Source organism: Sylvia atricapilla, chromosome 1, assembly GCF_009819655.1.
Source record: "Sylvia atricapilla isolate bSylAtr1 chromosome 1, bSylAtr1.pri, whole genome shotgun sequence".
Classification (NCBI taxonomy): Eukaryota; Metazoa; Chordata; class Aves; order Passeriformes; family Sylviidae; genus Sylvia; species Sylvia atricapilla.
In genome coordinates, this window is record NC_089140.1 from 100,281,116 (window position 1) to 100,295,647 (window position 14,532).

Genomic DNA, 14,532 nt, shown 5'->3' on the forward strand with positions numbered 1-14,532 from the left:
TTAAGGCTCAGAATAAGAGTACACCTAAAATATATATAAAATCAACTCAAAATAAATAAAAGAACAAATTATTAATATCACTAAAATATATATTCAAGGACTGAGCCAAGCACAAAGTCAAAAATACCACTAAAACAAAAATTAAGAACATTCTCCCTGAAGGAATTGATACATTCAGACTGTGAAACAAAACACTTTTGTAAGTCTTCATCAGTGCTGACCATTTGACTCCAAGTGAAGTTGGTAGAAGACAAAACCACTCAGTACTTCTGAAGCACTTTTGATGACCTGCGCCAGAATCAAACTGAGAAGTCAGGCACTCAGGAAAATTTTCTGCCATGCTTCTGGATCTCAGCTCCCTCTTCCAACTTAAGCAGTAAATTCCAGACTGATGACACCACAAAATTAAGTTCACATTTGGGATTCCTGCAGTCACAGCAAGACTTACTATGCTTTCAGTGCAAAAGCATGTGTTTTACATACTTTCACGTTACACTCACTGACTTATAATTTCAGATCTTTATATACTACAGCAAAATCAGAAACACAACTGCTCCTATACTTGTAAGTAAATTTTCCTCCTCCACAGTTTATGCTCACAATCTATTCTGGAAATTCTTTTAAAAGAAAATGTATGTTTTCTCCACAGGAAGGGTCCCTGTGTAGAGAGTTAATTAAAATGCTAGAAGACCAGGTTCCAGATAGAGCATTTATCAGAACACCCACAGGGGAAAGGCTACCCTTTGAAATGATAAATACATTGTCAACCAGGGATGGGGGTCAAGAAAGATTTTCAAGCCATCTGATGCTCTGAAAAAATATTGTACACCTCAGAATCAAAACCCATGCTGCCTATGATGGGATAACAGACTTGGTTAGGTATTTTATGAACTGAGATAATTGTTGGTGCACGTTTAAGATGAGTTAAAGAACGAGAGTACCCCAATGTGTTCAGAGAGATTTAATTCATCAATCAAACACCTATTAATAATGAAGAGGACTATGAAGGTAAGAACTCTTCCTTTATTTTAGTAAAAGGTTAGAGTAAGAATTGATTTCCAACATATATCACATGTAAGAATTCTGGCAATAAGCAGTTTTTGTAACAGATGTTACCCTTCCTAATTACTATAATAAAAATGCCATCAAAAACCTGACCTAAAATAAAAGTGTTATTTTACTAAATCCTTGAATTTAAGAGCTTTACGTTTTGAGTTGGACTCCTTTATGGTAAAGACTGTTGCAAAACCTGAATAAGTAATTTTTCAGCCATAAACAAAGCAGGCAAAAAGTAACAAGGTCAGCTGATTTGAAAGACAGCATTCATAACAAGGTCCAAGCAATGGCCTGCAAGATCTAACATAGTACAGAAGACGCTTCTGGACCAGAGCCAGAAAGAAACAGAAGAAGAAAACAAAAAACACAACATCATGAGATTATCTTTGTTCTCCTGTGCTGCTCTGTAGCAGCGGTAAGTCTTTAACTGGCCTAGTTAAATATCTTGATAAAGCATTTTCAGTTTGTTGAAACTATCGAGGTAAATAAGCAGTTGTTTTCTTTTTAAAGAAAAGGACGTGGAACAATTTCAAACACCCTAAAACCAGACTACGTAATAGAGATGAAAAGGTCCAAACAAAGTACTGCTGTTTCCAGAGTATCTCAAGTTAATAAAATGATTTGTTTTACAAGAAATCATAATAGCAGCATCCTTTTCTGCGCCATGCTAGACCAAGACATCAGTTTTACTGTTTAACAAAACAATTCATATTCACCCAGAAATGTCAAGTTAGGTTCTTTACCTTAAAACAGTAACGGCAAATTTCCCTGTGTGTCAACACAAATAGTTCTTTAAACAGAGATTCTTGCCCTCTGTCTTCACAATGTGATCTAAACAGTTCTTTTCTTAATATTTACAGGATAACGCTCTACAAGAAGAATCGGAGCATGCCCTGCAAATCACAACAGATAATGGTGTAAGGAATGTCAATCCCATCTACTGCTACTCTATGAGATAACCTGAAGGCATCAGAAAAATCAAGGGTTTTTTTCAGGTATGAGATGCCATTATTTAGATTATACACAGCTGGAGAAAAATCACATTCCATCAAGCACAGGACTGGAATCTACTATCTAATGCCAATGAATCAGTAATAAGTTATTTGCCTAATTAAAAGTAAATATCTGAGGGATATTGATAGCAAACACAGTTGATTAAGTTGAAGGCCTATGTCAATATAATTTGATATTATAAATAAGCAGCACATGCATGCCCAATGTTATTCTACAAACAATCAATACAACACATTTTAAGTGAATCGGGAATCAGATAATATATAGATTTCAAGAATGAAGTGCAAACCATCAACTATTTACAGTAAACTTTTACCCACTGATTAAAGATACCAGTGTCAATAATGCTGGCTTATCAAAAGACTCAAGTGTGGACAAGCAGCAACACTGGAGAACAGCAACTATGATAAACCTGGTACAGTCAAGTAATATTCTTCCACAAGCCACTGCAAGGTCATCTCTTAGTATAAAGATTTTATAGGCCAGCTTCAGAAACTCTTGGATATATACTAATTATGAATTGTCAACTAAAGAAATTCAAAAAAATAAAACCAATGCTTCCTGCAGAAAAGAAGTACAAAACACCATTAAAGCGGGCAATGCCCACTTCTGACACATTAGAAAAAACAGTCTAACAAGAGCAATAGGTGATGAGCACATTTAGCTTTTAAACAATATATTCCAGACTGTTTTCTTTCAAGGAATGGAGTAACTATGTGAGTTACAGACACAAAACAAGATGGAGGAAGCAAGCATAGCATGAATTCCAACTCAGTAGAAGCTGAAGTGTATGGGTGTGACAGTGTATGCCCTATTCTGAAGCAGGGTTCAAAACAATAACACTGCTTGAATACTTTGTATGAATGGTGTAATATTCATGTTAAAATTCAAGCAACTTATGAGTTTAAAGCACAGAGACTATGAGGAAGTGAAATGATGTCTTGGTTACATATATAGTCAAATGGAAAAAACCTTCCTAGTCACTTCTGGACTTTAGTCTAATTATTCATAAACTCCTAAAGTCTGCTCCATTGTCTAATTGCTTACCTCAAGCAGCTACCAATACCAAAGTCTTTATCAGTCTAACTTCAGAGAATTGTGTTAGGGAATAAAGGACTGAACTCAAAAGATGATGTCTATTTATTTATGTGGGATGCAGTAACATCTTCAAATTATTTTTGTCTGACAAGATTATGAGAGATTAATTCAACACTTCTTTGCACATCACGTTAACAGACAATTAATTCAAATTTCTAATTACTCTTTTATCAGATTATCTGATTGTCTTTTATCAGGTTATCAGGATAGAGAATACATGTGAAAAATGCCCCCACCAACAATCCCAAAATAGCACAAGTTTTAAAGTAAGGGTAGGAACAAAAACCCAAAAAGAATACTTTTGCTCCCATACTCGACCAGCAATCTTTATCCTAAGACAGAAATACTGTCATTAAGAAAAGGTTACATTTCAGTGGCAGTCAGCACAGCAGCATGTACTGATGTTATGCTGTTTCGGCTTGAGAAGGTTATGTATTTGTTTTGTCCTGCACAAAATCTACACGTACTAGAACAGGAGGTACTGCAGTACCCTGGCAGATTGTGACACTGCTCACACAACCAATGCACAGAAACCCAGAGAAACTGTGGTATTAAGATGAATGGCTTCCCCCTAGGGCAGATCAAGGTATTGATATGTACCTGCTCTTCAGCATTGGACAGGGAATCAGACCAAGTGTGGAACAACTGCTCATTCTGTTCCAGAGCATCAGAGCCCGTTTGCTTTTCCTGAAACAGCTGGATCAGGAGCACAAGCAATGGTACTTGCCGATAGCATGAAGCAGCATGAAAAGGTAGTCCCATCTTCCCTGCCCACCTTCCAAATCCCTCTCTAGCATATCTGAAAGGCTGTTTGACCTTTTACTGCATTGCTTTAGCTTTTCCTGACATATTAGAAAGCATTAATTCAGTCTCTGGCAGACAGATCACATATCTGTGAATCTGCTTTAATTAGACAAGGACTACAGCCAAATGGGAGTTGAGTGCTCTTCAGGTGATCCTTTCTGCGTTAAATTAAGCAACTCCAAGTATCAAAAAACTACTCTCTCCATTTCAGCTTTTTCAAGAAACAGTTTTTGTTTTACCTCTGTTTGTTCAAAGACATAGCTGACATACACCTAGAGCCAGGATCCCCTGACAGAGGAAAGTCCTGCATATCACAAGTCAAACACCACTGCAGGCAGTTTTTGTTCTGCTCTCCTTAGCAAACATTTTCACCTCTATACACAGAGTTAAGAAGCAGAAGGTCCTCAGAGTGAATATGTAGCCTCCTAAAATATTGTAGTTTCCTCACTTAAAAAACCCCAAACGTTAAAATGAACAAGACACCAACTGTACTGTTTCAATAGCAACCAGGCTGGAAAGACACTACTAAACAAACAAGCTCATGAAGTCAGATATCACACTGAGTAGAATAAGAGAATCTGAAGGAGCAGCAAGAGAATTTTGAATAACAGATTTATGCACTCGGAGTGCATGAGGAACTTCATGGAAGAGGGACTGCTATGGCTTCTGATCTGGAAGCATGATGCCAGGAAGCATAATATCAAACTCAATGCTAGTGTTTCTCTACTTCCATTAAGGCAAAATAAATGCTTTACAATGCTGAAGAATCACAGAAAGTGTAAAAATATTCCCAAAAATAAGAAGAAAAATGTATTTACCAAAAGGAACAATGGATGACAATTATTTAAATACAGCTTGTTATCTAGTCTTTCACTAAGTGTTGAAAGCTTGTGTTCCCTTCTCAGTGCTATTTCATCTGCAAGGACAGTCCAGATTAATATGAATTTGAAGTACAGCTCTGTTAAACAAAACAAAACCATCAGAATTTGCATGACAGATGGGTGGTTTCTTGGTTGGTTGGGTATTTCTGTTCCCCATCCCAAGCATGAGAAAATACTCTCAAGAATTTGAGATTTCTGTTCTTTCAAAACGTTAAATCAAAGGAGGATCAACTACTCAATATAAACCAGAACTATTGTCCTGTAGTTCCAATCTGTTGTCATTCATGAAAATATTTTCAATGGATAAAAGCAAAACATTTGAACAGCTACTCTTCTGCCTTCAGCCATGCTCACAGGTCAGTAGACCAAATGAATAAAAGGAACTGAAAGTCCTCTAAAGTCATAGCCTGTCCTTCATGCCGTTTTCCTGGTTGTTTCTATATGACTAGGTTGCACAGTATCACACGTAATAGTACCAGACTTACAACGTATTATGAGGTTCTTAGGCACAGCTGAAGCAGAAGAATGTCTCATACACATCAAGGAATTTTTAAACTGGTTTAGTTTTTAGGTGATGAAATGACGACATTAAATTAAAGCAGCCACATTAGGAGATGCAAATACCTTCCACAGCATCTTGCCACTTAGAAAGGAGAGTCTTTTGGCCTATTTAAAAATCAGGTTTAAAAAAAAAGGCAAACAAACCAAACCTCACCAAAACCCTACAAAAACCCCCAGAAAACCCCAAACCTGCCCCAAACTCTTTGATCATATCTTTTCAGATTATGAAGTGGTTAATTCTGTGTACATCCTTAATACAAAATATTCTTTTGCATTTTAGGTTTATAGTTTATTAAAAAAACCCCAAACTAAATACATCTTCGCAAAGGCTGACACATTAGAAGTGCTTAATACCATGTTCCTATCTCTGCTAGACAGTGAATTAGACAAATACAGGAAGCTCAGAACAGGCAGAAGATAACACCGTAACTCTGTTTTGCAATTCAGATGTCCAGTAAGTCAAAGGATGCAAAAAAGCAATCTTCTTACAGAATCCACTACACTTGCCCTGTGCTTATGAACATTTAAGGCTATGAGATATGCCAGGACATAAACCAACCACATATGCTTGAAGGTTGGTTTATCTCACCTCAGAGAGGTGCTCTGGTCTCCTCAGAGAAATCTCCTGCATTTTACAAGAACTTCAGTGGCCGTGTGTGCACATACAGACAAACGAGTGCACCTCTATCTGAGAAAATATAATTTGGAATAGAAAATGATTCTACAATCAACATAAAAAATTAATTCAAACACAAAACCTGGAAAGAGCACTTTAACTAAAGGAAAAAACCAACTTGCTTTTGTTGTAGTTTTGTCCTCTACATGTGAGGCATTCGGGAAAATAAAGATGATTCTGAAGAAGACACTGCCTAACACCATGAAGTGCACTGTGCATTTGCTCCAAGATGCAGAATGATGAATTCCCCACAGTTCAGAGAGTTGCAGCATAGCAGAGTTGGCAATGTCTCAGCAACATTCACCACAGTTTTCAATAAAAGATTAAGTTGCTTAATATAAATTACACTTGCACACAATACTAAGGATCAGTGTTCACCCACACTTTTGGCAGGTGAACATAGCCTTCATTCTTCATGGTGGAAAAATACAACTCTTCCTTATCCATCCATTTTAATCCACAGATGACAAATTAAACACACAGTATATGACACGCATCAAAAAGTGCAGATTGTCAAATTAAGAAAGAGAGGCTGGGGGCTTGGAAAGGATATTGTTGGGTTTTTATTATAGGTGTTTTTCGTCTGCTACTTATCTCCATTGCATGCACTAACCCAAATCACAGAAAGAATGGTGTCATTTTCTGAAGACTAACTAGATAATTTGCTTGAACTGACTGCTGAGAAGAACTTCCTTTTTTCTCTTTAAAGAAATGAAGTCCTCTTAAAAGAAACTGTTAAAAGTGTATTGTCTACCATAGAAAAAGTGCAAAACCTTTCAAATTTTTTCTTTTTATTTTAAATACTTTGGGGAAAAAAACCCTTCTACTTTTAAACAGCTTTAAGCTGCAAAATGCATGTTGTTCCCACATGATGTAAATTCTTCTCTAAAATAAAGATAACAGCATAGGATTTACAATTCTACCTGGATCTGACTTACTACAGTAATGGTATTTTCAGAAGGACAAATATTATTCTTGAAACTTAACATTACCTTAAATGTAAGTGGAATCTGTAATTCTTCAAACTTAAGTTTAAAATCAAACAAACATAAAATACCAGATTCTGAAGACACAATTCAAGTTTTACTTCAAAAAGATCTTATCAGCTAAGATATTCCACTACAGGTGATTGATGTTACATCTTATGCTACAGACACGAATTTGCAGCTTTTTTCTTGGATTTTTTTATCCTCTGCACATGAACACAGAAAAAGAAAATAATAAATCATTTCTTAAGCAGTTTTTACCTGTTCTGGTACCAAAGAGCACATGTTTCCCTCTTTGTACAGCTTATTCTGCAAGGCTTTAAGTCCTTAAACTTTTATTTAATATTCATGTGCAGACAAATACACATACATTCATATGATGCTACAGGGATAATATGAAATATGCTAGTCAGTGTGCTTAATGTGCTCATCCACTCTTGGAAGAAGCATAAATATGATGTACACAGGCCTGATACAAGGCTGCATTTCCTCCAGATTCTGTGTAAGATTCATAAGATTCTATCCCTTTTACATGAGAGTAAGTGACACACCTTCATTGTCTTATTTACACCATTTTGTTTCTCTACTGCTATTCAAAAATCCCTGGAGAAAAACCATTTCCACATCACTCAGCAAAGGTAAAATGTTTCTAGAACAGGTATAATTACCAAATACGTTAAACTCATTAAGCAGAAGGCAGGCCAGCTTTCTGCCACAGCTTGGCCAGATTGCTGGATTTAAAAAGAAAAAACAAACAACACAACAACCAAAAAAAATCAAACTTTAATTTAACTTTATAAGCTCAAATGGTGCCTGCCTCAAAAAAGTAAGTTGAGGCATGACTCTACGAAAATCCCCCAATTTCTCCAAATCTGTAGGTGCAATGTGTCAAAATAAAATAAAAGGAAAGAAATTGGGTGTTGGATCGGGCAGGGGAAAGGGATGGACATGGTAACAAAGTTTAAATTTGCATTCCTTCTAAACTATTGGGGGTGGGGGGGAAGGAAAAACAAATATTCAAATCAAAGAGTTTTACATACCCTTCAAAATTTCACCAGTCAAAAAGTTACAATGGTAATCGGACCTTAAAATGACGTAACAGACCTACAAAGTTTGCTTAGTTAATACACTGCACTCCAATAAGCATTCATGGAATACACACTGATACACAGAACTTGCCTAATAACCAAAAGTTCTAATTAACAACTGCAGAACACACCCTTCCACAGCACTTAAAGCCTCCCAGTATTACTACACTTACCACAGGGAAAAATGATTTAGTTATTTTTTCCTTAAATCTCAAGTGATTAAAGATAAGCAAAATCAATCAGATAATGGAAGTAAGTTAAAACACCTAAATGTGGGCTAAATCAAATTGGCTTTTAATTTACAGATAAAGAAAAGTTAAATATTGTAAATTGGGGATTGTTTTCAGTACACTTAAGACTCTCCCAAAGTTAAGAACTGATCCCAAATGTCCTGATGACTTCTGCCTACTGGTTTCCTCCTGTGCAAAGAGTGCATGTCCCACTTCCTGTGGTGGTGTAAGCTATAACAAAAGCAAAAGAGCTTTTGAAAAGACATGCAAAATTATGCAAAGTATAAGCCATTATAAAACTCTTTTACATTATTACATTGGTCAGTATTTACAGCCTGGGATTTCAAAGTCCTGAATATCTGTTCCTACCAATTACCTGTGCATTATCTCCGTATTAGAAGTAGCTGGCTGTAAGGATCCTAAATATGCCAAGCTTCCTTGCAGACCAGGGAAGGAATAATAGAAAAACACTCAAGCATTCAACCTTATGCAGACACAAGGGAAGTATCACCACATCAAGCTAAACTATATTCAAGTATTTATCAAAAAACATAAGTTGACACAATATACAAGTTAAAATTATTTTAAAAATAAAATTCAGATTTTAAAAATAAAATTCAGATTTAAAATTGGCTTGAGGATGTATGATGAACTTAAGAATGTGCTTATGCAGAACATATATGAGACTGCAATTTTAATCTAAAAGCCACTGTCCGACCAGAAACTCTCTTTGCACAAAAAGTTCATTTCTGACAACAGTCATTTGATGCATAGCAAAGAAAATAAAAAAGCACCATTACTTTTGTTATACACCTCTGAACTTTCTGGGATTTCCTATGTAGGAGTTTCCCAAGCTTGACAAGGCATCTTTGTGTTTGATTTCCATCAATTCAGAGGAATGTTTTCAGTATGCTTTCTATAGTTTTGTACACAAACATCACCAAACACATCTAAATTTCACTATCAAGTCAATACTTAAATATCACGTAAGCAGTTCCAGTACCTTTTAAGTGAAGAAAATGACTATCTCTGTTTCCTCTCCCTCAATCCCTATAGCATTACTTTCAGTTTCTGTTGAATAGAAAAGCTTTTACTCAGAACACTTTCAGTTTCAGTTTAGCAGGTAAGTGTAAAAGATTGTGTTCTGCTTGAGAAAGTCATCCAAAGTTCTGATAGCAACCAGGAGCGAGGGTAAATGAAAAAAAACAGGAGTCAGAGGTTAGAAGACAACAGCTATCTAGGAATAATAAAAAAAAATTCAATCTATAGCTTACTTCAACATTACATGAGCCTTAATTATACCACAATGGTTAACACTCTGTTTAAAGCCTATTCCCCTTCACCCCACTTACTCAAAAAAGAGTCTAAAATACAAGACTGCAAATGAGAATGTAAATTGCTTCTATAAAGTCATTTGTAATGTTTCTACAGTTTCTAGGAAATCAGCAGCTAAAACAGTCTTGCAGAAGAGGATGACTGCAATTCTCTGGAAAAAAAAGACCAAACACAAGACAGAAATCAAAGCTACAGAACTCTGATCAAGCCCTGAAAATATGTTCAATAAATTCATATGCTTTAAAAAAACCAATCCTCATCTCAGGGTTAGTAAAAGCATCCTAAGAATTCTGCAGAGATGAACATTTCATTTAAAAAAAGAAAAGGAAATACCCCCCCCTACAAATAATACAGCACCCAATAATCAATCAATTTCTTGTATCTTTAAAGGGGATGCTAAGCAAGAAACAGCCAACTCTGGTGGAAAGCTAGTTTCCATTTTATGTGGGTTCTTCTTTCAGAAGAAGAAGAACAAATGGACCCAAACCATGTCTGCTGTTCCTCCTGTGCACCAGTAAAGCCTCAGCATCACAGCTACAGCCACCTGATACTTAAACACCTCTTTATGTGGGAGGCACAGAGAGAGAGCTGATCTTGGGCACTTACTGCACACCCTCCCTTTCACAATCTCTGGTTATGACAAAACACATTAAGTGCTTCCGAATGTAGGGTAGGGGAGAGTGTCAAAACATCACGTGCACCACCAGACATTTGTTGGGGGGAAGCTGTGACAGGCAAGAACACACTCTTTCAGAGATATTTACCAACATACACTACAAAAAGCCTTTGAGACTTGATAACATCTTGGTAACTTGTATGCACAGCTCATCACAAAGCTGATTGTTTTCACTTGACATAATAAAAGAGTGAGCATGCTTTTAAGGAAAGGTCGTTTTCAAAGATTTATAAGCTTCTCTTCTAATATACTACTTATTTAGACTCTGGAGATTCTTAGTATTCTTACATTAGTGCATTTATTTGCATATGCTTTTGATATCTAATAGGAGCTCCTTAAAATATACACTGTATTTTTCTGTAAAATTTCAATAATATGCTCTAAACTTGCCCCAGTAGATGAAGATATACAATGACAAGCCAAAATGAGGCTATTATTTACAAACTTGTGTTTAAAAAAAGAAACACAAAGCCCACGCCAACGCTGTTGCTCAACTTTGTTTGTTCTGTGACGGTGCTCTGCTTGTCACTGCATTCACCATTTCGCCTCTGCTGTGCATTTCCTCCATGTTGATGTTCAAAAATATCCCTCCTCTCTCTAGCAAAGGTACGCTTTTCAGGTTCACTCTGCCAGGAAGGCCTTAGGGACAGGGATCCAGTTATTGACAACTTGAAATGCTATAAAATATCAGACTGGTAATATTCTTTATTCTAAAAGACCTTTGTGTACATTCCAAGTCTTTTCCTCTGTGCAAGGCTGAAGCTTATTACCTTGGGGAATGTTATTTTGCTTTACTCCTTCTCTGATAAACAAACCATTCCCCATTCTAAATAATTTCCTCTTATCTACAGCAGCATTTCCACGACTTTCAAAAAGCAATACAAAGCACCTGCAGCTCTTCCTACATCCAAATGAAACATTTAAGTCAGGCCCTGATCTGCAAAGCCTGAAACAATAATCCAACATTTCCTCCCAGCAATATGGAGAGCAAGAGAATCTTTTTTGATTATGACACGGATTTTAAACAAAATTCAACACAGGGAGTCTTAGGAGTATTGAATTTCTTTTAGAGGGCCAAAGGTCAGAGATGATTTATTTTTCAAATGGCATCGTTTCTGAACAGGTGTTTACTGCTCTGGTTTACTATGACAACCACGATGTTAGAGACTACGCACTGTATCTATTTGTTAGAATTCTTTTGTTCAAGCCATGACAAACCTCTCCAGAGGAAGGCCACCAAACAGGATCTCTGCCTTCTTTCAGCCATACTAGTCAAAACATACACTCAGATGCTTCATGAGGAAAAAAACCCTAAAATTTTTAACATTTCATTTAAAAAAGGTGTACTGATGAGTTAATCACTGCAACAGTTCAAGAATCAGAAGAGACATTCTACCACTACTAATAATAACTCCATGGAGTATGAATTACATCTTTTTCTTCCTTCCTCTCTACCAGCTGCACTTGTATCCTACAAGCTGGGATTTTATGCGTAATAATAAAGTCCATGATTTGTTTTTTTGGAAATGGAACACTACAGTTCTGGCATACCTTTTGTCCACTGCCGTATTTCATATTTTCTCCTCCCCTTACCCACCAACAGGAATGAAGGAATCCAGTAAAACAGAAACTGAGTTTTATAAAGAAGGATGTAAAGACTACCCCAAACCTGGAATGCACTTAGATAAGCACCAAAACTCCATACCACGCAACTTTATGAGAACAGGCAAGGAAGCTAATGCAAAAGCAAATCAGTATTTCCATGCTAACAGAAAACAGAGATTTATGACCACAGCTAAGAGGCCAAATAAGCCCTCTGCTCAGACCATTAAAAAAAAAAAAAAAAAGAAAAAAAAAAAAAGAAAAAAAAAGCCCTGCAGTATGACTGTTCTGTTTCCTGCAGGAAATGAGATGCTTGTATTAGATACCCCTGTGGTTTTCATACTGTAAATGTATCAGCTGGTACAAATCCTCTGGAGAGGACTATTAACTAATGCTTAGAAAGAGCAGTGGCAACAGCAGACCGCACGTAGCACCTCAGAGGAGAGGGGACAAAAGCTGGCAAGTCATCCCTAAAAAATCTCAGAGCCAGCAGCTGAAGAACACATCTCGTAGTAGCGGCGATGTCTGAGGAATGTACATATCCACACCCGGTTATTTCTCCTTACTCTGCTCACTGCTTCTTTAAATAAGGAACCTACTGCTCATCACCACTCCTCTCATTTAGGAGTCTCAAGCCGCTCCTCATTAAACCATCCCTGGCTGCACGCGGCACAGGAGGACCATCCACAGGCTACACACATCTCATGCACGCATGGCCATTTTTCCTCCTTTCTACTGTGCTTGAAACAAATAAATATTATTTATATTTTTTTCCCGTTAACGCTCCCGAGTAGCGAGGGCGCCGAGCGGAGCTCCGGCCGCGGGCGATGGGGCAGCCCCCGCCCGGGCAGGGCTCCTCCACCCGGGAAGACCCCGCTGCTCCCCCATCCGCATCGCTCCCGCCCGCCCGCCTGGGTGGAGCCGCTCGCCCGATCGCGTTCTCCATTGCAAAACCACTGCCAGGGCCAGAAGCGGGGAGGAGAGACCCGGGGGAGGAGGAAGGGAAGAGAAGGTGTAAACCTGTCTGGGGGAGAGCCCGGGGACGGACACGGCCGGGGGGGCGGGAGGGCAGGGCCGGGGGGGTGGGCAGCGGGGAGACAAAGGAGGGATGGAGGGAGCCCAAGGAAAACGGGGGAAGCCGGGGAGGGGGCGCTGCCGGGGAGCCCCGCGGGGCACCTGCCCGCCCCGGCACACCCCCGCACAGACAGACAGACAGACACACACACACACGTACCGAGCAGCAGCAGGCGGTGCGTCTGCTTGTACTCCCGCTTCTGCTCCTTGAGCGCCCGGTCGATGCTCTTACTGACTTTCCTCGCCTCCTTCTCCGCCTCCCGCTCCTCCAGGCGCAGCTTCTCCCAGGTCCTCTGGAGCGCCGGCGGCTGGTGCAGCGCCTGCTGCCGCGCCGCCTTCCCCCCGCCGCCGAGGCCGGGGCCGCCGGCCTTGGGCAGCGCCGGCTGCCGCTCGGGGGCCGCCCCATTGCCGCCGCCGTTCTGCAGCAGCAGCAGCGGCGGCCCGTCCGCCTCTCCGCCGGGCTTTCCGCCGGGCCGGAGCGGGACGCCGAGAGGCTGCGGCTGCGGGGCGGCGTGAGGCTCCGCCGGCGCTTCGGGCTCCGAGGCGGCGCCGGCGCTGGAGATGGAGCCGCCGCCGCCGGCGTCGCCGAAGAGCCGCGGGCGCAGGCTGTAGCAGAGCCCCATGGCTCGGTGCCCCCGCCGGGGACGGGCTGTGGCGCGGCGGCGCTGGCCTCAGCGCTTCCCGCCGGCCGGGCGGGCGGCGGCGGGCGGGGAAGGGGCGCCGCGGAGCCCCTCACGGCCCCGCTGGGCCATCTTGCATCTTCCTCCCGGGTTGTGGCGGCGGCTCCTCGGCGCCGATCACCTGACACCGACCGAGCTGCCACCGCCGGGTCCACGTTACCGTAAATACCCCAGCGCCAGCCCACCGCGCAGCGCCGCCGGGGGAAGGGCGGGGGCGCCGCGCCGGCACACAGGCGCACACGGAGCGCAGCCCCCCGCCCGGCCCGCCCCGGGGGACCGGGGTCTCCGGAACTCCCGCTCCGCGCCCTGCCCGGGAGACCCTCGCCCCACAGGCCACCCGCCCTCCCCGCTTCCTTCCCCCCGGCTGGTTTCCTCCCTGCCTGGAAGGGCCGCCGTGCCGCCTGTGCGCGCCCCCAGAGCTGCGCGCACCCCTGCCCCTCTCCGGGGCTATGCCCCTGACAGAGAGCGTCTCCCCCGGCATCCCGGGGGGAGAAGCCGAGGCGGAGGCCTCTCACTGAGAGGGACCCCGCAGGGTGACAGCGGCCCCGGGGAGGCCGAGGCAGCCCTTGCCAGCCTGGCATCCTCCCAGCTACAACACGGCTGCGAGCCCCTGTGCACACACACGCGGCTCCTCTCCCACGCGCTGACTAAGGATGCCGTGGGAGGAAGGCTTTGGGTGCGACGGTAGGAGAAAATAATAGGCAATGTTGGGGTTTGCTCGCTGTCTCAGTCGGTGTTGGCAGCAGTAGTACTCCAGCAGCGTGCTGCTGC

At 41.2% G+C, this 14,532-nt stretch overlaps 1 protein-coding gene across 1 annotated transcript in view; it reads right to left on the reverse strand.

Moving 5' to 3' along the window:
* The window catches only part of GNAL (G protein subunit alpha L), a 179,901-nt gene extending 166,197 nt beyond the window's left edge, over positions 1–13,704 (reverse strand). The window contains 1 exon segment of the mRNA XM_066341017.1: positions 13,242–13,704. Within this exon segment, the coding sequence (XP_066197114.1) occupies positions 13,242–13,704 (463 nt within the window).
* Between the last annotated feature and the right edge of the window lie 828 nt (positions 13,705–14,532).